The following is a 26,240-nucleotide window of genomic DNA, read 5'->3' on the forward strand; positions in this document are numbered from 1 at the left end:
TGTGGTTCGTGGACCACTAGTGGTCCGTGAGCTCCATTCAGGTGGTCTGCAGATAGTTCCTGCTAAGGTGCATGCCTGGGCGGCTGCACACAAGAGAATGAAGGGCCACCCACCTAATTAGTGGAGCCACACAGGTGCAGCTCCACTAATTAGGTGCCTGAACTCTGGAGAAGACACACATGTAAGGTGAGATAGTGGCCTTGGGGAGAATAGGGGGTAGGTGGGAGGGGGCAGTCAGATGAGACGAGAGGGTGGGGGGAATTTGGGACATGCAGGGCTGCAGCGGCCAGAGAAAAAGGCAACTTTCCCCAGCTCCAGGGCTGCAGCTGCTGGGGAGAGATCTCCCCGGCCCCCATCCTTCTCATCTCCATCTCCGGGGGCTGCTGCAGCAGGGGGAGAGGGCACATCCTTTGCATTAGAAAGATAAGACTACTGATATTAAAATAGAGTTGCGTGTTTTTATTTGTAGAACAAAAAAGGTTACTTATTACGTTTTTTTATATAGCACTTTTATCCAAACCGCTTTACAATACTTAGCTAATGGTACAAACAACATTTGGAAAGATCATTATGTGGTTCGCCAAGACCCTCAGCAATTTTCAAGTGATCCGTGAAAAAAAAAGTTTGAGAACCACTAGTTTAGAAACATGGGGGAATTGTGGGAAGACATTTGAGCATAATCAGTGCTTGAGTGAGTGAGTCCATGCCAGCAGTGAAAAGTGGGTGAGTTTACAAGCTCCAGTGAAAGTGGCAGCCAAATTCTAACCTGCATCCCCAGCCTTGCCAGCGAACTTTGCTTGAAAGCAATACCAAATTCTGATAAGAGGGCCTCTGCGTGGGGGCAAGATTGATGTTAAAGACAGCACCTGAGAAAGAGTCCAGGCTAACTCTGCCATGAAGACATGCCCTATGATGCATAGCAGAGTGGGAGGGGAAAAAGGCTGGGCTGCGTCTGACTTACACTTGTAATGCCTCTGTGGTTGTGATTTTAAATGTATGTCAAGAATACCCAGAGTTTTGGGTAGGCACCCTCTGCTGGGAAGCTTCTTTTAGAGGTGAAACCTTAATAAATAAATAGAATATTTATACTTTGTTAATTTTTTAAAAAAATGCTGGGCCTAGATACTGCGGTGAAGGCTGCATTGTGGAAACATGTGACTAGATTTGGAGGGGTGTAGCACTGTGTTCCCATTGTGTAATTTGTCATGGGGCTGGGGTCAAATCCTGGTAGAAGTTATCCAGGATTATCCTCATCTGGGGTTTTGTTGAATCTGGTCCATTCTGAAGGCAAAATGGTAAGTATTTTTTTTGAGCCACAGGATGTTTAGCAGCACCATTTCCCAGAGGGGAAGTGAGGCATAGAGAAGCAAAGTGATTTGCCCATGGTCATACAAGAAGTATGTGGTAGATGAACTTGGTTCATTCAAGTCCGAGGCTAGCGCCCTAACCACTGGCACATCATTCCTCTCTCTGCCCTGTCTCTCCCACCCCAGAGCCAACATACCCTAAGGTAAGTGGGGGAAGGTTACTTCATCAGGGCAAAGAAAGCAACTCAAAATTCCTCCATCACATGGGAAAACAGTTTAACATGTAGTGTGTTTAGGCCTGACTTGACATGAGTAATTAAACGTGGGGAAGGCCTCATTTCTTGGAAGACAGGATTAGAGAGGTAACTAGATGAGCAGGCTGAAAACAGAATGTTTGTGCTAAGATAAGTAAATAGGTCAGTAAATGAAAAAGACAGAATTTCCAGCTAGCTGAAATAGGAGGAGGAACAACCAGGGAACCATTTACTAAGAACAAGGTAACAAGGGATAAGAGAAGTTGGGATCATAAAGTTGAGGTAAAGAGTAAAGTCAAACATGGACAGGGCATGCTGTACAGGCATTGGTTCCTGCAAAGTAACTAAGCCAGTCCCAAAATGTGATGCAATGTATAGAGAATATAAAGTAAGTACCAAGTATATAAAGGAAGAAGGGTTCTGTGTAACTTTGGATGTGTGGTATACCCTGTACCCATCCCTTATGCCTGTGTCTGATCAACTCAGTGTAACTTTACTGCATGCGGTATAAAGGAACCTGAGAAATGAGCTCGGAGTCGAATCGAGCTCATGGGAAACCCCATGGAACAGGTCTCGGAGGCTACCCCAACAGCATGGTATGTCCAGAATAGGAGGAGCCCTCACTAGCATCTCACTGATCCATGATTCATCCATCTCATGTGCATTTCACCTTGCCCTTACTTTCCACCTTCTGTCCTTTTTCCTCCTTCTTAGCCCTAAAAATATGTAAGTATGTTTCATCCACACCCTCATGACTAGGTCCTCTGCCTCTCAATCTGCATCCCGTATTGTCTGATCTGCTTTGCCAGATCCTGCACTGCAGCTTGTCTATCCACCAATCCTGTACATCTATACCTGGTAGAGCAGGGGGCGGACCAGTCATTAGTGACATGGTCTGGCTGTGGGAAGTGCACGAACAATGCTCCAATACTACAGTATGATAGTCTGTTCCAAGTTAACTAGCCCATAAAACAAGGAGCACAGCAGAATGTCAAGGACTGGATCCTAGGGCCAAAAACTGGGCAGGTGATTCAGAATTCAGTAGGGGAGATGAAGCAATGATGCTGAAGAAAATAGCTGAATTTGCCAGAAGTGTGGAATGTCAGAACTAGGTGGAGTTCAGGGCTCTTTTCTCCTCCTTCCACCCTCTCTTCTTTATCTCTGGTCTTCCCTGTCCCCTCCACCCCCAGTTTTCCTGCCTTCAGCTGCCTGAATCATACCTCCAATCTCTTCTGCCACATTTGTCTGCTTGACTCAGCGTTCCTCAAGGAGGTGTGTCTTGTCAATAGTGAGATGGTATTTTTGTCTTAGCTGTCTTTTACCATCCATCTTTTTTTCCATTTCAGTTTCCCTTCCCACTTTATTTTTTTTTTAACTTTTCTCCTTTTGTCTCTTGGCTTTTCTCTGGTTTTCTGTTCCCAGTGTGTCTCATTTTTGCCTTTGACTTAGTAAAGAACAGTACAAAGTGGCAGTTACTTTACCGATAGAGGAGACTGGCTCAAAATAGGTATAGATCATTTAAGGAAAAATATCAATAGAGTTAGAATCAAGCAAATATTAGGTTTTCTCATAGAAAAAGACATGTAAAATAGGTGTGTAGATTAGCTATGCACCTCTCACTCCTGGTAAATTTGTAACTTCTATTTGAAATATAGTCATGTGTCTCTCTTTAGGAGCCTCTTATCCTACTGAGTTCCTACCATGTCTCCAAAGACAGTTGCAGTTCCTCTAATTGTGGTGGACTTCTAGTGTGGTCTAGGTCTGGGGATGCATGGGTTTTATTCTCTGTTCTGCCACTGAGCTACTGTATGTCCCTGGTCAAGTTGAATCACTTCTCTGTGAGTGTCAAGTATCAGAGGGGTAGCCGTGTTAGTCTGGATCTGTAAAAGCAGCAAAGAATCCTGTGGCACCTTATAGACTAACAGATGTATTGGAGCATGAGCTTTCGTGGGTGAATACCCACTTCATCAGATGCACGAAAGCTCATGCTCCAATACGTCTGTTAGTCTATAAGATGCCACAGGACTCTTCGCTGCTTTCTCTGTGAGTGTTCCCGTTTCACTCTTTTTTGCCCATCATACCTACGTAGATTGTATGCTCATGTGGAAGGGATTGTCTCTTACTGTGTGTTTTGGCACCCGTTGTTCTGGGTGCTGCACAATCTCAGTTGTAGGTTACAAATGATCATTTAATTCCCTACATGGCTTGAGTGGTGTGGGGAAAAAATCCCAGTTCCTAGAAACCTTTCACATTGGAGGTAAGATTTATGATGACTTGTTTTCACAGGTTGGGGAAGGCATAGAGTTTTCGGACATAGAATTTGCAGGAGTACTTTATATAATCTCAAGATTTATCCTGGTCTCTCCTCTCTACCTAACCTGGCAATGAGTTGGAGGCAGGCCTGTGGTCGGTGGATGCCCTGTCTCATCTAACAGGAAGTATTGTCTCTGGAATCAAGGCAGAGCTTCCTCTTCCTAACACGAGATGCTGTGTACAACGGAGCCCCATCATTAGGACACATCACCAAGCTAGGCAGGCATTCTAGATGTATTCATTTGGTTCAGAAAAGGCACAAGCACGTGAGCCTTTTCACACGAAGTCGTGAAACAGATACTAAAATATGTAGGCGGGAGCCAGGGTTAGTGGTAAGAACAGATGTCTGGGGGCCAGTAGATCTGAGTGTTGTTCGTTCTTCTGCCACAGACACCTTATCTGTGAACTTGGGCAAGTCTGCCATGCTCTTTGCTGCAGCTGTCCCCACTTGCAAAGAGAACTTACATACATCATAGGTGTATTGAGAGGCCTACTGTAATTAACGTTTGGAAACTGCTTCAAGATCCTCCCTGGAAAGGTACCATAGGAGTGAAAAGGATTATAGTTTGGGCATAGATGCATTTTTCTGTGATTTATACAGGCCTGAGCCTACCATCACAACCATTCAGCTAATAAATAATAAAATACTAGAACCTTCTTGAAACAAACAGCTCCTATTTCAAAGAAAAATGTTTGAGTGCGTCAAGATTATCTGTTGGCCATTTTCCAGGGATAGAATATCTCTGAGAACAGCAAAAACAGAACCCACGCAGCACTTCCTGGCTACAGGGGGTGTGGTTTCAAAATGATCACCTTTGGGAAGGGAAGGTAATCTCCTACATCTTTCAGCTTGTTCAGACAGGCGGGGGCGGAGGTTACTGCTATGTTTTTCACATCCATGTTCCAGTGCAATAGGCGGCAGTGATACCAAATGCACAGAGAGGGGCTAAGGGAAGGTTGTTCAGTGCATTTACCTTTTTGGTGCTGGCAACCAGCATTGATATTCATCATAAGCATGCTGGGGCGGGGTTAATGATGGATGCTTAAAGCAGTGGATGCTGCCTCTATGATGTTTAAGATTCAGGTGCCACTGGCCTGCTTGCTGTGTTTGAGAGGTGTAGCAAGTCCTGGCATACATCACCAGGGGAAGGATAGGTTGTCTGCTTGTGTCTGTGCGCGTTTATATATTGATCCAAACTGCTCTTAGGATACTCCAGAGACAACAGTGTGCTGAAGATCACAGTCATCTCTTTTGGTGGATGATATTTTACATTTGATTAAAATTGTTATGGTAAATGAAGGGGACCTACCTTTTCATTCTGTAGAACATTTAGCTCATCATGCAAAGCCTTGGTTTGCTGAGAATTACAAGTCTCAGTTAAACCTAAACCACCCTACTGAAGCCAGTGGGATGGATAGGTGGAACACAAGATAGGCTGTGACGCACTGGGCAGATTCATCCCTGGGGTAATTTCTCTGCGGTCAAAGGAATTACCATAGGGATGCTTTTGGCCAATGAGTGTCACTGCTGTACAGCTCAGTTAATGTATATAGAGCAGCATGTGGTGTCCTGTAAGTGCTTAGCAGTAGTGTTGCCAAAAGGCAAGTGACTATTCAGTGGTCCTGTAACACATTTGCAACAGAGACGCAAAGTGTCTCGTAAGAAAAGGAAAGAAAGTAAAACGTTTCTTGATTACTTGAGTGCTGAAGAAGCAACATTAAAAACAAAGTGTGTCCTACGGAGCTGACTTTAACTTGCACCAGGAAAGAAATCCTGCTCTCTGAGTTGCAACGTTTTGAATTGAATTAAATAAATGTTATTATTTAAATATTTAAATAATATTTCCCAGTGAAGTGGAATCTGATCCTGCGGTAACAATAAGCAAGGACCCAGGCCTTGCTGTGGAGCATCTCGATCCTCTTCAGCAGCAATGTGCCAGTCCGGGTTTTTCAGCATGCCCTTCAGACAGGGGAATGTCCCTGAGATGCTTACCCTGCTTGGGAATTTCCACAGTGCAGAAAAAGTCCAAGTAGCCACTCTCGTCCCTCTCCACCCCAACTTCCTCTTGTGTGTCACACCATTCCCCTATCTCCCACCTCCTGTTAACCATTGCAGAAGATAACTGGGGTCTGAATCACTGCAATAAAAAGACCCTGGTAGGTTAAACCAGATCTGTATGTAAATAAAGTCAGGTCTCTTCTCTTTTGGCTACGAGTTAGCGTGAGTAGGGCTTGTGTGAGCGTGGAGGGGGGAGTTTCCTTGCTGCTGCTGCTTCTCATTATATTACATCTCGGAGGAAACTGCTGTATCCTTTTCTCTCTCACACAGATTTGGTAATTATTGAGGATCGGTTACCAGTGGGGAACAAAGTAATTGCTTATTTTGTAGATATCTAAATCGCTCCACAGAAATGAAGGTACACTATTATTTTATTATTTACCTTTATAATTTAAAAATCATAATAGAAGGCATGTAACTGTGTTTTTCTCCCGTCGGAGAGCCTTGGAAATTGCTTGTGCTATCATTGTCTAGTTATTTCTGTAGTGGAATACCAGGTATATTAAAATGTTTGATTTTGGCTAATGTTAACAGATGACAATCAGGAATGAAGGAGCTTAAGTGAAGAGTGGGATTTTAATTTAGGAGCACAATCCCATTGATTTTCACTGGGACTCGAGTGCCTAAAATACTTAGCTGCTTTTGAAAATCCTAATGGAAATCCCCTTTGGTAACTATCATGGCTTCTGTAAAAATGGATGATGGATGAAGCAGAGAAGCTTAGAGTATTAGATGAGGCATCTGTTTTAGGAAGCAGTTGTTTCAAGTAGCTTTGGCTACACTACATTTTATTTTTGTTTGTAATTTATCAATGAACTGCAGGAGGATAGAGTGAAAGCAACACAGCTGCAATCTAAAGTGAGTAGCAAGTTCTAATACATAATACAGACTGTAGACAAATACATATAAAGAAGGGAAATAAATATTTATCATGAATGGGAACTTATTGATTACTTGGAGGACTGAAACAAAGTTTATTGGCCAGTAGGAGCTTCTCTGGCTTATCATTTAATGTAAATTATTGACTCTTGCATAGCATCCTATTTCATTGTATCACACATCTTATCAGAAGGTGAGGGAATGTGTTACAGAGTTGGGCAAAGTGACTTTTGTAAAGGACAAAACATGGTCTGGATGCTGGAGAGAGTGGATACATTTGGACATAGTTCTGCTACCTGGAGTAGTTGTTTGGGGGTTGGATACCTTGGTGATAGGCATGGATAGGATATATTCTTCCTGTATGTCATTGTGTGGCAGAGCAACTCAAGCATGATGTCCTGAGGTCTTAGGTTGCCATTTCATAAAGCCAAATAACAAAGGGCAAAAGGCACATAGGAACACTTAGAATTAGGGCACCTTTCTGCTCAAATTGAAACTCATAAAGCAAGACAGACACCCTTTTCTTTTTTGGTTATTAGTTTTCCGGTTTTCTTTGCAGAAGGTGTTACGTTTTGCTTCATGCCTACCGGAAATGCACAAAAGGAGGAGTGTTACTCTTGATCCTGTGTTCCTATCAGCCTCCCCTCCCCGAATTGCTGAGACTAACCTCAGCATATCACTGCTGCGTGAGCAAGTGTAGGTGGTGGAGGTTAAAATTGTATGTGTCCCAAGCCCCCTTTTAAGGGACTGTAATGAAAAGGGCAATAGTAGTGAGTAGGAGATGTGAATCCAACTTTGCCCATGGCCTGGCTCCTGCAAAGCAAAATTCTGCAGTCGCATCTGCATGATGGATCTGGATTTAGATATTTTGTATTCCCAGCTCAGTTTTCTTGCCTGTAGGAAGAACAGAATGCTGGAACTGAGAGCTCTTTCCCCCCCATGCCAGCCCCCCTCCCAGTTATTTGAGAACAGAATTTTGTTAGCTGTCAACCTGTCATGTGGCTTATTTCCAAGAGTCCTGAAATTGTAAACTGAATTATATAGGGTTGATATATTGCTGTAATTTGTTGTTATCCATGACTATGATGACTTCTTTTAAATATGTAACACTGCCCTCAGATAGACTGGTGCTGTCCAGTGGATGAGGATTACATAAATTTAATAGAGGGCAAAATCAGTCCCAAGACATACAGTTTATGCCTGTACTATGTTACTTTTAACCATGACATTCAACACTTTCCTTGCTATGGCAAAATTTAGTTTGCTCACTGGCATTGGTTTAGGAGCTTTGTTATGATCAAATTTCCCGTTTCTTTAATTTCATGCTGATTTATAGATGAAAGCTGGACAACTGAATCTCAGGAGTTCCCTGAATTCAGTAGGCTTTGGATCAGGTCCATAGAAGAAAAAGTTCCTCCTTAACTTACCCTTCACCCATTATACCAAGGCAATGCAGTGCATATGGGTTGTGACACTGGAAACTTAGGGTCCTCGCCATATTCCAATTTGAGTAGCTGATTCTGACTATTTAAATTCTCCCTGTCATTTCAATTGGTTAAAGACTTTTTCCCCTCTTTCAGTCCTACCCAGTTGAATGGTGATATGTGCTTTGTTAAACAGCTGTTGCAGCCCACTCCATAAGGTGACTTAATTTCATTGGTGAATGAAGTGTTTGTGTGTTCCTAAGACACTATCTAGATGTAACAAATTAAAATGTGTGCTCTGGAACACCAAGGCAGTGTTTACAAATCCTAGCCTTAATGTTCATTCCAAGAGGAATGGCATGGTAAAAATCGATGAGCAAAACAATCAGCCACATGTGGTATGTATCCCACACTAGTGAACAAGATATCCATACCAGGTGATGTGACATTGCTCTTTGTCATGGGGAAATCTGCGTTTTGCTTATTAATTATCTATACATTATGGTGTCACTGCTGTGCGTGTTGCTTTAGAGACCAGTCCCTGCCCCGAGGCCCTTACAATAGAAATGAGAGTGGGAATCTAATGAAAAATGATGATCACCTACAGCAGTTTGTATGTGGAGGAGGAGTGCTAGCAGCGAATAAGGGGTATGGAGAAATTGCTTATGGGAAAGCATTACTTATAAAGAATTCAGATCAGCTGCATGGCAGTTTCATAATGCATGGGAGCTCTGAGGTTTCTCCTCCCTACTGATCTTGGCTCTGTTTTGCCCACAGTTTGAGAGAAGCCAACCTTATTTCATTTTTGCCCTTAGTAGGGGCCTGATCCCACGAGTTGCTGAGCACCCTTAGTTCCCAATGAAGAAAAAGGGAGTATTAAGGACATTCTGTACCTAACAGGTTTGGACCCTAAAATATTTACCGTGTCTGAGCACTCCCGGTTTTCCTTTTAACATGAAGAATTATGTATGAGTATACAACACAAACAAACACAATCTTTTTAGAAGTCAATTTAGTTCTAGCCTGACACCCCTGGAAACCACCATCTACAAAAAAGGGATCAGAACAAGTATAATGAAGTCAGAAGCAATACAAGGTTCCCTGTGCTGGATTTTAGAGGTAAAAGGTGTCGCATCCCATTTCCAATCCACTGACCTGTTGAGTCTCCTTGTTCATTCTTAAAGCAAACTTATCTACTGCTTCTAAGTAGACTCTGAAGAGAAAATAATTGCTATGCTTTAGCCTCCAAATACTGTGATACTATTCAAAAGACAAGTACAATGTTATGTTTGACTATATTTTGGAGTGCTATTTAGAAATCCTTCCAGCACACAAGGGTGTGGCAGCTAAGTTGACTCAAGAGCTTGCTGCGCCAGGCTAAATATACTTATTCTAGTGTAAAGAGTATTGACATCAGGAGCTTTAGTACAGCAAATATTTGCCTAGATAATGGAATACGTTTGTCAATTGTAACATTTGTATTTTCACTTTAGACAACTTAGGCAATGTTCTGCTGATCCCATCCCAGAAATATGTTGATAAAGGAATCTTATCACTAACAGTTCATAGTTGACTGGTGTATATGAATCTAAAGTTTATGAGCTCTTGGGAGGTAAAGCACAGAGCATGATGGCCAGAAGGGACAGGGCAAAGATTCCTTGATTCTGTTTTTGTGCCTCTTGGATTCTGGGGTCTGGGGCAGTTTCCAGTGTGCGTTAAAACAACCCCAGACACTGCTCTAACTTCCAGGAGTCTTGCACAGCCACTTACGTGCTGCTCTGCAGCCCAGATTTGCCAGACCAAAGAGCACTCCCTCCAGCCACTCCTCCATGAATCCCTACCATAACTCCTGTACTTCTCCATGCTGTGGCCGGCATAGGCCCATATACATCAGTGCTAAGTCATTCCTTGCAGAGGATATTCTGCTAACGGTGGTTGTGGCCTCTTTACATTCCTTTTCTGGGAGCAGGGGCCAGATTCTGGCTCTAAATTGTTGCTCTATAGTGTTTCAGATGTTTTTGAATCTGTGTTATGAAGAGTAAAATAGCACTAGTTCAAAGGTGGCTGGCAAAATCATGTCTCTTAAACTGAATTCATACTGTCATTATTAAAGAGTACTGTGGTGCTGAGACATTTAACTATGATTAAGCTAACTGGTTAATTGTTACATGTCTAAGTAGCTTCAGTGATCAGGAACATCTAGTCAGGGTAAAATCAGGTTGATATACCTTCTGTCCACCAATATTTGACCAGCAAAAGACAGCAGTTTAAAGTGAGAGAGGGAGAAGAGTTATATCTTTTAAAGGGGATAATAATGCATTGCTTAATTTTGTACGATGCCCAAATATTATAGAAGTAAGTGTAGGTATTTACTTGTGAATTTGTTTATTAAAGCAATGTTTCAGTAAAATGTTTGTCTCCAACTTTGGCCACTAGTTGGCATGAATGGTACACTGCATAACTGCATGACTTGTTCAGAAAAACAACATTGGCTCTTGCTGTCCTGGGTCAGTGATATTTTTGTTGACTAGCACCTCATATTCACAGCCTATAACTGATGAGTATATGAGCCCATGTGAGGGTCTATCATAGGGAAGCTATCCACTGCCTGAGAGTTTGTTGCACACAGTAACAGAAAATGAAGGTAGTACAATTCTATTTGATTGTATTTGAGCTGGGTCTAATATTCTGACCTTAATTTACACCTGCCCTGTGGAGCTGTGAGTATTGTTGCATTAATGTGCTGTTAGAGCCCCACCAGGTGAGGCTGGTAGTGGCATGTGCTGAATTATTGCATCTACTGGACTTCATGTTTCTGCCAGTGCCTCTCTCATTTTTGGCTGTGCTTGCTCTATGTTGGTCCCTCAGAGGAGTAGATATTCCAGCCTCTTTGTGCCACTATCATGTCCTCTACCCGAGGAAGACTTTCCAATACTGGACATGTTTATTGGAGTCTTCACCAGTGGAGCCACCAGAGATCCTGCTCGATGTTCATGACCTTTAGCATGATGGTATTAATACCTAAATGTGGTAACATAAAATTATTGTTATGTATGTGGAAGTTACTGGGAAATGACAACAGCCTTTATAAGGTTGATGTGAGCCAGTGAGCGGATCCTATGCAATAAATGGGGGTATGTGTTATAGAAAGGGTTTTTGTTTACAGAGTTCAGTGGAGTTAGAAAGACCTTAATCTATCTTAGCTGAATATAGGCTTTTATCAGAGGGCCTAATAAATAAGATGTCTCTGTAGAAATAGCTACTAATGAACTTAGTGTGGTGCCTTGAGTGGATTTTGGATGCTAGGATAGAAACTAGGATTTAGACCTCAAATACCTTTAAGGAATGGAGCGGAGAAGAAAACTTAGAAATAGAATAGAAAAATCAGAAAACCCTAGTTAAATCAAAACAATTAAACTGAAGCTAGATTTTATGCAATATTCTTCATGGGACATAGAGCTCCACTTAAGTTCACCCAAAGTTCACCACTCTAAGGTAGTGGTATCTTAACCTATTTACTATTGTGGGTTGCATCTGCAGCTCTGTATATGTTATGTGGGCCAAATCCACACAATATATATACAACCTGTATGGCCCTGAGGATGTCACATGGGCTGTAGCAGTGTGCTGATTGGGCCACAAGCGGCCTGTGGGTTGAGAACCACTTCCCCAAGGTAATATTCATGGAATGTTCTCTTCTCTTCCTATGTGTTTTTATAGTGCTTAGCAAAATGGGGCCATGATCTTGACTGGTACTACTAGGAGCTTCCACAGTACAAATAACACAATGAATTTGATTTTGTGTGAAAGGTTTTTTTAATTAATCTTGACATTTTAATGAGAATGTTATTGATAATTGCAACATGATCTAATTATTTGGATTATATACTCTTCACATGTCAACTGTGTGCTTGTTAAGAAGGGAAACCCATTTGCAACAATAGTTAAAACAAAACACCCACCCACACCTAACCACTAAAGAACTAGGTAACACTCCAGTACTATATACAATATTGAGCTTTTGGTGTAGGGCAGCTGTAGATACGTAAAGTCTGATCAGTCTGTGCAGTTCTCAGAAAACTACTTTAGGGAGTCATTCATCAGTTACCAAGTGTGCAAAGACTATTCTGGGGTGAAAGGATCTCACTTCTTTGTAGTAAAGTCATGTCTATGCTATGAGGACGATAGGGATATAGCTGCGGCACTGTACATGCAGCCTATGGAAACAGGCTTTTCCATTGCTGTAGGAGCACTACCTCCCTGAGCTATGGTAACTAGGTCAAGCAAAGCATTCTTCCATTGAACAAGCTGTGTCTACACTTGGCGTTAGATTACATAGCTACAGCCTTCAGGTGTGTGGTTTTTTCACATCTCTAAGCACAATAGCTATGTTGACCTAAAGATTTAAATGTTGACTAGGCCTAAGAAATAGTGACAATAGCTACTCGCTATCAGTGCAGCATTATTGAGTGTGCTGTTGAATTGAACATGGTTCGGGAAGGGAGAAAAATCATTTTATTGCATCTATAAAATCTATGAACAAAATGCTCACAGTGATAAGACTGCTGGTGGAAATATGTGAATTTTAAGCTTTATTTGACTACTGTGTTTCTGACATTGGCATGAAAAGTTTGTATGGTAGCTGCTTTTGTTTCGTAGTTTACCAGGCAAATATTTCTACAGTTGGTTAGATTTGAGGTTATAGATTAAATACATACAAAAACAACCCTCCTCTTCCACCTGATATCGAAAAGAAAATTTGGGTAATGAAAAGTAATTCTTCTTCCTCGTTCACCAGTTTGTTTATGTAAAGTTATGTAGTCCCCAATACCATGTCAGCTGGTCAAAAGTCGAAGTTCCCCCAAGCCAATGACTCACTGGGTTGATGCCGTTGTGCTTAGCGGTCCACAGGAGAGGGATGTGGCTCTATCACTTTCTGATATCTATCCACCCCGCATGAAATGGACCGCAGAGGGATAAACACTTGGGGGGGAGGAGGGGGTTGTGCTGCCTCGGGCTAATGATTCACCCACCTGGGCGCTGACACGGGGCAGGCCGCGCTGAGCAAGCGGAGCCAGCGGGGTGTTGCCCCATCCTGGGCATTTACGGGAACTCCCGCCCTCTGCAGCGCATCACGCCCGGCCGCGGCCAATGGCCGGCGCCCCTGCTGCTTCCCCGCGGCCCGCTCCCCGCCGGGGCGGGGCCGCTATTAGAGCCGCTGCCGCCCCCTCTGCCTGCCACTGCTCAGCGTCCTGGCTCAGCCCGCGGTGGGTGCTGCTGCTGCTGCTTCCCCCCGCCAGTCTCCCCGGCCCGCCCCGCGGAACATGATCGTGGAAAGCAACCGGGAGGCGCCGGCCGACGGCGACTCCGGCTCCATGAGCAGCCCCCTCAACCTGGCCTATTTCTATAGCGCCTCCCCCTACTCCAGTGATGGCAGCTGCTCGCCGGCTCACTCCGCCCCGGGGTCGCCCGGCTCCGGCTCCGACTCCGAGCTGTCCGTCTGCAGCGGCGGCGGCGGCCGGAGGAGGGACTCCCTGGAGAGCGGCCGCCAAGCCCTGCAAGGTACGCGCCAGCCGGGCCGGGGGGAGAGACGCGCTCCCCGCCGTGTTGTTCTCCTGGGGGTTATTTGTTAGCCGCCGGCGCTGCGAGCCTGGGTGATTAGAGCCAGCCCACAACGCGGGCCCCTCGAAGGCAAAGCCGAGCCTCTGCCTTCGCCCTGGCGCTGCAGGGTCACGTCCGCAGTCAGCTGAGCCAGGTGTGCGGCTGCGGGGCTCCCCGCGCCGTGTCGCCCTCCTCCGCCCCCGGCGCGGCTGCATTGCAAGGGGGCTGTATTGGCCACACGGCCGTGTTGATCTTCCGAGGGGAAAAGTGCCGCTTCAGAGTCATCCATGCAACTACCTCCCAGGCGTCTGCCGCGGCTTATTTCCTCTTCTGACGTAAGAGGCTTGTGCTCGCTTAAAATCCCTTGTGCTTATACAGCACCTAGATCCCAAAGATGTAAGAAGTTGCGACTATTTACACGTGATCTTTTACCCATCGCAAGTGCGGCCGTGTGCTGTTGTTGCCTCTTTCCTTTGCTGCCCCTTAATAATTTTTAAATTTTATATTGAAGTGAGGAGGGGAGGTGTGTGTACAACTACTGTGTAAAGCAAGTTGGTTACAAGGGATACTTTGAAAACGAATGGCTGCGAAGTCGTAACTGTTTGAGGCTTGAAAGTAGGCTAGGAAGAAAGTACTTTAGAAACACTCTCATTTTGAAACCAGCCTTCAAATGGGAGAAGAAACTACCAGTATATTTTGCACTGGATGATTCATTCTCTAGTCTAGTGCATCTTTTATAGGACAAAATCCTGTGAGCTCAGCAGAGCACCCTCAACAACCTTTGCTCAGTAGGTGGGGAGGGCACTTGGCACTTCATAGTAGGTGCTCAGCACCTTGCAGGATGAGGCCTGTAGGGCCAGACTCTAATACCCATTACTCATGGTAAGTAGCACCGTACTCCAAGTAATCTCATTGATTTAAGTGGAATTCTGCATGTGGAGTAAGGGTATCAAAAGCTAGCTTGTGTGCGTGTCACTGTATGTTGTGGGATGTCAGTACAATTTGGAAGCAGCCTTTTATCTACAGCGGTTTGTTTAAAAAAAGTCATTGAAAATGTTTGCTCCTCCATTTTAATGTTGCACTCTATAACTATTTGATATGTTTGCATTATGTCCTTCCTCCCCAAATAATCTTGCCCCCCCCCTTTGATTTGGATCGGGTTGGATTTATTTTATATGGTTAATGTTTTCAACAATCTTAATAATCTTGTTTATACTGTCTTTTTAAAAACAAAACATCTTCTTTGTGGGTAGGAATGACCGGTCAGCCTCTTTTTCCACTTCATGCCTCCACTCAAAGGCCCTGCTTCTAGCTAAGGAAAGCTGGGGCTCTTGGACTGTTTGCTGGGATGAAATGCTTTGAAGACCATAGAGAGACTCCTACTTGACATCAGTGGTCTTTGACTCAAGCCCTTTATTTCCTCTTTCCCAGACAGAAATCCCAGCACCTGCTGGCCAGGGAAATTTGGAACCTGAACTCTAATCTCCAGTTAAGACTTCAGTATAGGGATTTTTTCTATGCTAGATTGTGTACTTTCCTTATCAGGTCACTTCCTTTTGCAAGTTGAATGCCTTAGGTCATCATTTCCTGTCTTCCACTTCTGTTTTTGTAGCTTCAAAACTGATTTAATTTTAAAGAGGATGTGAGACAGAAGAGGTCAGGCCGGGAGTGTCACAGTTGTATTGTACTTCTAACAAAGCAAGTTTTCTTTCTTAAAGGTGCACTTTCAGTCACTATGGAGATAACAAACACAAGTAATTCTGAAAATTATTATACAAACCCTTGTAGCATTTTGACATCTAACTTTTTTATATGTAATAGATTGTGGCAGGGGACAGTTTCTTTTTGTTTTGTTTGTTCCTGTGTTTGTACAGTGCCTATGAGTGAGCTCTTGTTCTGTGATTGGTGCTTCTAGCCACTATGATGCTGATGTGTTATGTTTTTTCCAGCTTGTTAACCAATAAGAGTTGGGGGTTTGGAAGACTCCAGAGGAATAAAATTCATATGGGTTATATTCTTCTGAAACACTGGCTGGCAGTGTTCTGTGCAATATATTTTTATGTCAAAGGACTGTCTGCATTTTCAGTTGAAAGCAGAGTTTGAAGTTATTTTCCACAGTTTGTTTCTTGATGTGCCTCCTTGGATCAGGATTGTGCTGATGCATTAATTTTGTTTTTTGTTTTGTTTTTCAACAGCTGAACACCGCATGGGGGGAGGAAAGCAGCACAGAGGACCTTTCCAAGGGGTTCGTGTGAAAAATTCAGTGAAGGAGCTCCTATTGCACATTAGAAGCAACAAAAAGATGTCCTCAGGCCATGTTGCTGATGAATTCAAGGTAATTCAGTATTTTTGATAGTATGGGTCAAGTTCAGCTCTGAATGAAGAGTTGCACCACCTGATAACACTAAAACCAAATTTGGTTCCTTACTGATGTCCATATGAGCAGAGGTATTTTTCTCTCCCAAAATAGGAGGAGGGAAGAAGTTGTGGTTGGGAGGTAATTTGGAAGAAGCCAGCAGGCGGTTTCTCTGAGCTTGCTAAAAGAAACACATTTTGAAAGTTTTTTTTTGCTTACTAAATGTTGTTTTCCAAATGAAGTGCACATAAACGCACACTTACATTTGAAACTATGAAAACTCACTGTGCAGTCTGATAGAATTCTGGAAAGGGTTGAGGGGTGCGGCATTCTGAGAAGGGAACTATTATTTAATTGCTCCTCAGAGCTAATGGCCTGCTCAGTGCTGTACAGGACTCAAGAGTGAAGGTGGGTGGGTGGTGTGTTCCCTGAGGAGCCTGCAATCCAATAAACAGAAACAGGAAATTAGATGTGTTGAGAAGCCCAGAGAGAGGAATATCTTAGAAGGGTGTCTTGATTTTGTTTGTTTTTTTTTTTTTCTTGTGGACAACCCATAAGGGTCTTGAGGAGGATTCTCATATGTAAAACCCCTATAGAAGTTAATAGGGATGAAGCTGATGGGTTTCCATGGAATTTTCTCTATGATCCTATGGAATTTAATAGAATGTATAGGTTTTTTTGAACCAGTGTATCAAATTCTATAGCCTGGATATAATTCTGATACATTCTGTAAGATGGCTCAAAAAGCCTTATAATTTTCTCTAAAATTCTGTAGAACTCTCTCATAAGAGTAGGCTTAAAAATAAAGGATTTTTTTCTTCATCCAATCTGATGGAGATTAAAAAATGAAAATATGGTCGGGTCATCACCTGTCAGGGCTGCTTTAAGGGACAGGGGGATAGTTAGTGTTGTTTGCATTTTTTATTTTATTTTATTATTTAAAGAGCTCCTTTTAAATTGGTTTTGGCTTTTTTAAAATAATGTACTTATTTTTTACATAGGCACAAGCAGGATTGATGAACTACGAACAGTTTACAGGTAGAAGTGTTCTTACTTTTGTATGCCTCTGTGCAATACCTGTATAAATATTTTAGAATATTTGTGAAGTAGATTGCTAGAGTGACCTAAAAACTGATTGTAAATGCGTTTTCTTTGAACAGAGTTGAAGAACATACTCTCTCACAGTGGTAAACGAAAGGCTCATGAGTCTCTCTGTGATGGACCCAGTTACAAAAGACCAGCTACTTTCCATTCTCACCTCTTGGTAAATATTTATATAATATTTAACATTAAATTATTTTTCTAGTTGGTTTGTGTAATAGGAAATGGTCAGCTAAATAAATATTTACACTTTTTTTTGTTTTTAATTTTTCTCCAGACACCACCACAGACACCAACCTCTATGGATAACATGGAAGAAGCCCATAAAAGTGATCCAAAACATAACTGTTCTGACATGCTTCTGAACATTATAAATATTAAGAATGAGTCAAATCCTGTTTCTCTGAACACAGTGCAGGTCAGCTGGCTGCACAGCATATCTAACCATAACTCACCAGGTGAACGATATCAGGATATCCACGGGGCACAGGCTTTCTCCCCGTCTGAGAACTACCAAGCCTTCCAAGCCAATAGTCCCCAACAAATGCTGGATCCACCCCAGAATTACCAGTTTTCTTCCTCACAGACCCAGGATTTGCCACAGAAATATACTCAAGATTCATTACTGGAATACAGGCCATTTTCGGGCAATGACCAATCCCCTACCTACCAACAGAACGTCTTTGAAAGCCACGAACTGCCGTATTGCCCAGGCCAAAGTTTCGCATCTCTCTTGAATGAATCTGAACACTCGGAGAATATACTCCAGCCTTTAACCACTGCCCATCAGCAATCTGATGTCAATGCCCCCGCTCAGAATTTTGGCCTAGTGCAAAATAACTGCAGTACACTCGATGGACATAATTCATCTCTGGCTGCTCTGAATGTCTCTCTACAACACCAAGGTATTGTCAGAAACACGACACAGCTGGGCAAGTCATTCTTTCAGTGGCAAGTGGAACAGGAAGAGAACAAACTGGCCAACATCTCTCAAGAGCAGATCCTTGCAAAAGACTCAGATGGGGACACGTGAGTATTGTTTGTTTTACCACTGCTAAATTAGAAATGTGTGGATTGTTTATGCTTGATTCTGTGGATTGTTGGGTTGGAATGGGATTCCTTTCACGTATTAGCAGTGGGTGCATGTTGAGAATGTGTGATGGCTTCTCCTATCAAATAAAGGTGGTACAGTAATATTGCCGGTACCCAGTATCTCATATGATTTCACTGTTGTAGAGTCTGATGTAGATCAGTGCTTAGGTGAATTAAAACGAAAGCACAAATTGCATGCCATCATTGAATGTGGAATGCTTGTAACATGTATATCCTGCACTTGTATTTCTCTAATGGTACGTCCCCATTTGCACAGTTAAATTGTAACTCTCTCTGTATTTGTGCCCCTCCTTGCAGGTTCCTTCACATTGCTGTTGCCCAGGGCCGACGGGCTCTTTCCTATGTTCTTGCTAGAAAGATGGCTGCTCTGCACATGTTGGATATTAAAGAACACAATGGCCAGGTGAGGTTCTCCATGTCCGAGCCTCTTGTATGTGCTTCCAAATGCTTTACATTTCCAAACCCTAAGCCAAGTGTGGTGGAATGCCTGTTAATATTAAACCTGAGGTTGAGCCTGCATGACACCTTAGGCTGTCACCAGTTCAGTGGACTCCCCAGAACCAATAAGATTATGTCCTTGGAGTTGTTTGTCCAAGTTTCCCAGTGTCCATAAGCATTGTTTTATTAATAGTTTTGTAGTGGGGATATTTTTAGTCCCCATTTCCTGGTAGATAACAGCTGACTAATATGTTAACTTTGTTTCTCAATATTTGCAGAGTGCCTTTCAGGTGGCCGTGGCTGCCAATCAGCATCTTATTGTCCAGGACCTGGTTAGCCTGGGGGCCCAAGTGAACACCACAGACTGCTGGGGTAGAACGCCTTTGCATGTTTGTGCTGAGAAGGGGCATTCTCAAGTCCTTCAGGTAAGAGTCAGAAAGGCTGTAAATCTTTTCCCTTTGCCTTCCTCCCTATCCCTAATGGCTTTATATTCTTGTATGACCCTTCCCAGAAGATTCTGAAAACAGTCCTCTGCATTGCCAAAGTATTATCAACAAGCTTTTATAAATATATCCCTTACACTAATGCCCTGAAACCTGCAGCTTCCTTTAAGATGATCTACAGTGTATTAGGCCGCGACTGTAGAATCATGTAGCACCTTTTTATTTTACTTTTTAAAAAGGAGAGCATTCTCCTTTAATATTATGATTGTTTCCCTTTTTTATTCCCAACACACTGTTGTAGCAAGGTGTCATAAATGCTTTAATTACCAATATATCTTTTGGATTGAACTAATGAGTACTTCATCTCCACTTTTGCAGGCAATCCAGAAGGGAGCCGATGGAAGTAATCAGTATGTGGCCCTTGAGGCGACAAACTATGATGGTAAGCAGCTGTGTGTGGTGTGTGTGTGGTTTTTTTTGTTTTTAATTCAGAGTTGCTGGGTATTGTGTTTTTTGTAGCCACTGACACACATGCTACACTGGGCAAAAAGCAATACAGCTAGGGGTGTCAAATGTTTTTCCCACCTGAAGATAATTGTGATTGGCACATCAGCTAGGTTTTCCTAAGCAAGTAGAAACTTTTGTTAGTTTCTATGAAGAGCTTACTTTCTTGGATTCTGCACGACTTCCACATTAACTCTGGTGGATAAATGTTGTTTAAAATATACATTGATCAAGTTCTGATCTAATAACTGGGGTGGGTAAGTATCAAGGAAAGAATAAGGAATACAGAGCAAACCATCAATTCAGGTGACAGCTGTTTAAATTGAAACTTGCTCTGTGAACAGTTTAGACTAAAGTACATGTTATAATGCAGTCTTCTGAAAATCAGTTCTTCCGTTAGTCACCTGCTGTGAGAACTGGTTACTGTTTAATCCCTGACATCACAAACACAGAGCAGCACAAGGACATCTGGTGTTAGTCAGAAAAGTGGAACCATAGAAGGGAGCCCCTTTTGAAACAAGCCGCCTGTCCTGTGGTTCTTTACTGTTTGCTCATTGAATTTTTTTAATTTTAAGGGTTCACAGCTTTGCACTGTGCAGTGCTGGCCCATAACGCTGTGGTGCACGAACTCCGGAACAGTCAGCCGCCGCACTCTCCTGAAGTCCAGGAGCTTTTGTTGAAAAACAAGAGCCTGGTGGACACCATCAAAGCTCTGATCCAAATGGGAGCCTCTGTTGAAGCAAAAGTAAGAGCAGTAATTCCTTAACTGGGGACTGACTGGTCTCGAAAGATTCTCCAAGTGAAAAGAATCACTTACTACAAATGAAGCAGATTTAAAAAAAAGCATCAAAGCACAGTAGGATCTAATTTATGTGATTGGAATAGGAACATTACATTTATTCAGGCTGGACAGTGCAAACAATACATATTAGGAGAAGGGAGTGACAGCTTAATTTTTAGATGAACTAATTTTTGCTGTGTTGGTAATTCTGCCTTATGAAAAGGGAAAGTCATTGGAAGCAATCTGATATATCCATAATAACTAGGTGCTAGGTTTGCACCATTCTTGACATTTGAATTTGAGTTAAATGCTAATCTTGTATCCAGTTCAAGTGTGTAGTGTGCCAAATTTTCACCAGCTGACAAACTGGCCCATCTCCCTTGCCTTCAGTAGAACTATGCCAGTGTTAACACCAGCTGAGGGTCTGGCCCATTGTGTGTTAAATCCAGAATATTTACTTTTAAGAAGAATTAACTCTGCTTTAATTTGGATTAATTTTCAGTGTGTTCATGGAATTACAATACCAGTGGGGTGGGAAAAGCAGGTATTTTTTTTCCCATGTAAATATTTATTTCCCTTTTTGTTTTAAATGTCCATGTATATTTGTTCTCTCACAGTGGAACCACCAAATGTCCAGCATGTAATACTGAGGTTTTTTTCTTTCCTTTTTGGATAGGATGGTAAAAGTGGTCGCTCGGCTCTGCATTTGGCAGCAGAAGAAGCCAATCTGGAGCTTATTCGTTTCTTTTTGGATCAACCTAACTGCCTCTCTTTCGTTAACGCAAAGGTATGGTATCTTTCTTGAATTCAGCAGTAGAGTAGAATGTTGTTGTATGGTAATGGCATTGTGTGTGCACTGTGGTTCATAAACCTTCCTATCCTTAATAGTGTTACTCTCTCGTCTTCACTAGGCTTACAATGGCAACACAGCACTCCATGTGGCTGCCAGCCTGCAGTATCGGTTGACTCAGTTGGATGCAGTTCGTCTGCTGATGCGAAAGGGAGCTGATCCAAGTGCTAGAAACTTGGAGAATGAGCAGCCAGTTCACCTGGTTCCTGATGGCCCTGTAGGAGAACAGGTAAAAAAAACAAAAAAAAACCTTCAGATTCTTTCAGTCCTTTTCTGGGAATTGCTGACAACTGATACAAATCCATGACAGTTCCTTAGAAGCCCTCCCTCTCTAGAGGTCCTCTATGAGAGACCTAGCTATCAACACATTTCTGAGTTGACATTTAAGATGAGACCCTCCCTGTCTTCTTTCCTAAGAGCAGAATAGTGTGACCGTTCTGCATAGGACAATTGAGTATTCCAATAGCCCTTTCCCCTCACTGCAATGCTCTTCTAATTGCTACATGCTAAATGTAAAGCTTGAAGCAGTTAAGTTAAGTTGCTTGGGGAGTCACAAAGCTAGTAGCGTAGATAGTGATTGGCTGATCTTAGTTTCAGGAATAGTTGTTGGCTCTTCAGAAACGTGAATTGAATTTTTTTGAGTCTAGCAGTTCAGTTTGCTTCTCTTTGAATCACATAGCAGATTTGCTATACCTAATTTGTACAACTCTAGACTCTTCAATACAGTGGGAGTGGTTTCTGTAGGACCAGGATTTGGCCCAGTCTGATTACCCTGAGCATTCCCTTAAATAATTAAATAGTAATCTTTAAACAAGATATTAAAAATACCGTTTCCGTTTCCTTTAACATCTAAATTTTTAGGTTCAGGATCATGTATAGTTTTAACATGTCAGATGCACAGAATTCTAGAAGGTACTTGTAGTGTCAATAGCTTTTTATTGTAGAACCAATATTTAGCTTTTTTTTTCTCCCCAGTGTCATAACTTCATAGCACATAAGGCCCAGTCTTGTGAATATTGACTAGTTCTTGATTTATTTGTGTTGTGGTGGCACCTAGAAGCCCCAGCCAGGACTAGGAACCCACCGTGCTAGATGCTTAGATAACAAGTTTTTATTTGTTATGAGCAAGTAAGTAATTCTGACCTCATTTACAATGGCATAAATCATTTAACTTTAGGGCAAATCACTGAAATGAATGGGCTCAGACTCTAAGCTATTAGCAAGAAAGAGAGAGATACAGTTTTGAGTTTGTTAGATATTTTTTCTGACTTTAGAATGATTGAGTATGGGAAGGTGCATATTAATCTTTGTATGTTTCTCTCTTCTTCAGATACGACGTATCCTGAAGGGGAAGGCGGTTCAGCAAAGAGCTTCACCATATTAAACTCCTTGTGTCTTGGAGTTCAGTACACTCACTGTCAGTTAGGCAGTCCTAATGTATCTGTAAATAGACCATTTGCCTTGTGGAGGCAAATGTGAGTTGTTTCTATGAAACAAAAGTATTTAGTTCACTATCATATAGTGGGTTATGTTAACAATTCAAATTCCTCTGAACAGATGGGAATGTTCCATACTCAGGTGTCTGAATACCTGGATTTAATAGCTGTGGCAAGCTGACTTATTTAAACCGTTTAACTAGTTCTGAGGCAAGGACGATTGTATTGAAGGTTTTTTTGTATTTAGATAGGTATGAGATAAATGGCAACAATGTGTGATTAAAAAAGAACTGAACAATCTTAACTTATGGAGAAAAACTAATATTAATTTTAGAGGCCAACAGAATATTTATATTTCTCAGTGTCTTATGGTGTACTGTATATAAATCAGTAGCATTATCCTGCTATTCCGTAGTTCTTTGTAATTTGCTTGAAATGAACTAAAAAGAAACAAGTGTTTCAAATGTAAAACTTTGTATTGTGGATTGCACATTGAATTCTAATATTATGCTTGTACAGATAGATGAAATTCATTATGTATGATTGTGGGGGCAAAGAGTATAGTGAAGATGAAGTGTCATGGACACTTACGTACATCAGTCAAAGTTATTAACAGGAAATGAAGTGCCATAACTAAATGACTATAAGCTTGATCCTACTCCCAATGAAATCTGTGGGGACAGTATCAGCCCCTTTTTGCATGCACCAGCACAGGACTTTCTTTCATCTTAACAGTGGAGTATGTGGGAGAAATATCCCTATCTATACAGTGTATATATTTTCCTCAATATGCTTTAATGAATATGGCCCTGATTCAGGCAAGTACTTAAGCACATATTGCTTTACTCCCTCCCTAGTCAGTGAAATACTTAAATATCAGCTTAAACTCCTCCTTGATTTCAATTTTAAATACTTTTGCTATGTATTTACCTCTAAAGGAGAATATTTTCAACAGTTAAGTCCTATGTTTGTACTTTAAGCATAGTGAATAGCTAAGTTATATTTGAAGCTAACATTGTTTTGTTTTTTAAGAATAATTCTGACTATTATTGCAAAATGTTTACTAATGATGCTGTATAGACATGCTCTGTTTGGAAAGAATTTCATGTTTCCAAAGTGATCCAGTGTGTACAATAATCCAGTTTGTTCTTACTCTTTGCTGTAACTGTTCTTGCATCACATGTGATTCTCTTCCATAGCCATGTAACTAACTTGGGATAATCTGATCACATTGTTTGACAAAGTGTCTTGTAGACAAGTTAACTGGAAAAATCTGGTATCCTCAAATGTAGCTGTGATGCATATCCACTGAATTCTCATGTACAGTTTCAAATAAATCTGTTAATCCAAAAATGTTGGGTTGTGGTATATTTATAACAAATAAATAACTTTGTTTTGATGAAATATTTTGACTTCTTCCTGGTACACTCTATTGTTACTACTGGGATCTGATCTGGGAGGGCTACCCATTTAGCAGGTTGTTTGAACACAGTACTGCAATCGTTACATGACCAATCCTTCCTCACATGCAAAGAGCCCTCTCTTCTACATTTATACTCAGGAAGTTGGCTAAAGTGCCAAAGCTTCACTATCTCCTTCCTTGGACCTTTCCTCCTGATACTCCATCCTTTCTTCCCTATGGTTCGTGTAGTCCATTGGGTTCAACAGTTTGATTTGGTTCCACTGGCATCAGTTGTGCCCTCCATAATGAGAAGTTATAGCAGATTTGTCCCTATTATGTCAGGGTGCTGTTTGGGGGAAGATACTCCCCCAGTACCTTCTTCAGTAACTGGGGCCTCTTAAGGACTACTGCGAGGCAGATGCTTCACTTGATGGGGGAGAGGGTCGGAGGAGGCCAAGTATCAACCAGTGGAAAAGAGAATCTCAAATGGTGATGGAGACTTGAAGCAGGGTAAAATTCACAGCTAGTGTAGGTGGACATACTTCAAAGTCCATGACGTTGCATGTGGATAAGCTGCTGAATTTAGCCTAGAGTCTCCTGGTCACAAGTGTTCATAGGGGAAATGTGTGTCTTGAGAGGCTCTGATCTATAGACACACCTAAAGTCAAAAAGTGTGTCCACATCTGCCACTAGCGTATCTAAGTTTTTCTGCTGATCTCGATCTGGGAGAGAAAGATGGTGCTCATATTCTGTCCCACTCCAGTGCCACTTTATTAATTTGTGGCTTAAGACAATGTACTAGAATTCCTTCTCTGGGGTCATTACTAGCTAGCTCACCCAGCAAGTGAGCAAAGTACTTTTTTGAGGGTGATAGAATGTAGGTATAGTAACTGCTTGAGGATAAGGTCAGTATCACAGATGGTCTAGTGGGAGCCTTACTGAGGTCCATAACAATGATACTTGCATTGGAGGGACACTTTTTGGAAGTAAGGTTTTGGACAGACAACCCTCAGAGAGAGATTCAGTATTTTGATACAACTTTATTTTGTACCCAGAATTATTTCATTATCTCCAAGGCTAAGTATACAATTTAACAAAAAAGAATCTAGCCCCAAATAGAACTAACTTATTTTTTCTTACACAAAATTGGAAGGTGATTAGTGTGTCTGATATACTATGGAATAGGCAAAGGTTAGAGGTTATCCTTTTTATTAAAGTAAGAAACTTTAGGAATTGACTGGATAGCAGGTGGGTAACATTTGCCTGAAACTCTGCACTCCATTAGCAGGTGTTGATACTGCTGGGAAAGGGTTCAGGTAGGTTTTACTGATTCATTGGTACAGGTGCCTTGTTATCTCACTTGGATGTAACGGAGGTGGGAAAGGGGATCTAGGTTGGGGCTTGAGCAGCATTGAGAAAGGAATGCTAGTAAACTTGAAGAGAAGGATTGAGCTGAACTTTATCCCCAGATTGTTGACTTCTTTGGCTAATAAAGTCAGACCCTGGAAAGGAGTGAGTTTGGACTTGTGGACCATGTGGTAAGTACAGGTTGGGAAAGGTGCCTGCTCATAATGTCCTAGAAATATGGCTCCGCTTTGAAGCATTTCCCACATCTGTCATTTATTTTGTGTTTATCAAGAAACCATAGACTGGGTGTATACCCTTTGGGTGGCTGGGTATGGCAGCAGCAATGGCAACTTCAAAATGTGCTACATGGATGTTTTGTTTCTCTGGCAACAGCAGCATGCTTATCTGGTTGCCTCTGTTTACGGGAACAAATACAATCCTAGAGAGGGGGGAGAGCAGTACTGAAAATGAGGGGTCAGAACTGGGAGAGCTCCTGAATTTAAATATCTAGCAAATTGCCTTGGCCTGTCAGGTTATTTGAACCATCATCACCTTTCACCTTCTTTAGGAGTTTTACTGGTAGACTTGGTCTGAGGTAATATTAAAACCTTTCCCACTTGGCCAAATTTTGT

The 26,240-nt window shown here is 42.0% G+C and overlaps 1 protein-coding gene across 7 annotated transcripts in view; it reads left to right on the top strand.

The window, feature by feature from the left end:
• Window positions 1-24,263, top strand: part of LOC116838941 (NXPE family member 3) — an 83,864-nt gene extending 59,601 nt beyond the window's left edge. For 3 of the 7 annotated variants that reach the window (XM_075072533.1, XM_075072512.1, XM_032804528.2), the window contains 11 exons: window positions 16,033-16,172; window positions 17,195-17,231; window positions 17,354-17,457; window positions 17,572-18,323; window positions 18,705-18,810; window positions 19,124-19,270; window positions 19,667-19,730; window positions 20,368-20,537; window positions 21,250-21,360; window positions 21,485-21,652; window positions 22,754-24,263. In XM_075072533.1, coding sequence (XP_074928634.1) covers window positions 16,033-16,172; window positions 17,195-17,231; window positions 17,354-17,457; window positions 17,572-18,323; window positions 18,705-18,810; window positions 19,124-19,270; window positions 19,667-19,730; window positions 20,368-20,537; window positions 21,250-21,360; window positions 21,485-21,652; window positions 22,754-22,807 — 1,853 coding nt within the window. In that variant the 3' untranslated portion in view covers window positions 22,808-24,263. Of the gene's footprint in view, window positions 1-2,772; window positions 2,858-6,129; window positions 6,292-13,478; window positions 13,799-16,032; window positions 16,173-17,194; window positions 17,232-17,353; window positions 17,458-17,571; window positions 18,324-18,704; window positions 18,811-19,123; window positions 19,271-19,666; window positions 19,731-20,367; window positions 20,538-21,249; window positions 21,361-21,484; window positions 21,653-22,753 lie in introns of those variants that run through there. The other 4 variants (XM_032804527.2, XM_032804526.2, XM_032804525.2 and 1 more) reach the window with 4 other exon arrangements.
• The last annotated feature ends 1,977 nt before the right edge of the window (window positions 24,264-26,240 follow it).

The sequence above is a fragment of the Chelonoidis abingdonii genome, chromosome 1 (genome assembly GCF_003597395.2).
Source record: "Chelonoidis abingdonii isolate Lonesome George chromosome 1, CheloAbing_2.0, whole genome shotgun sequence".
Lineage (NCBI taxonomy): Eukaryota > Metazoa > Chordata > Testudines > Testudinidae > Chelonoidis > Chelonoidis abingdonii.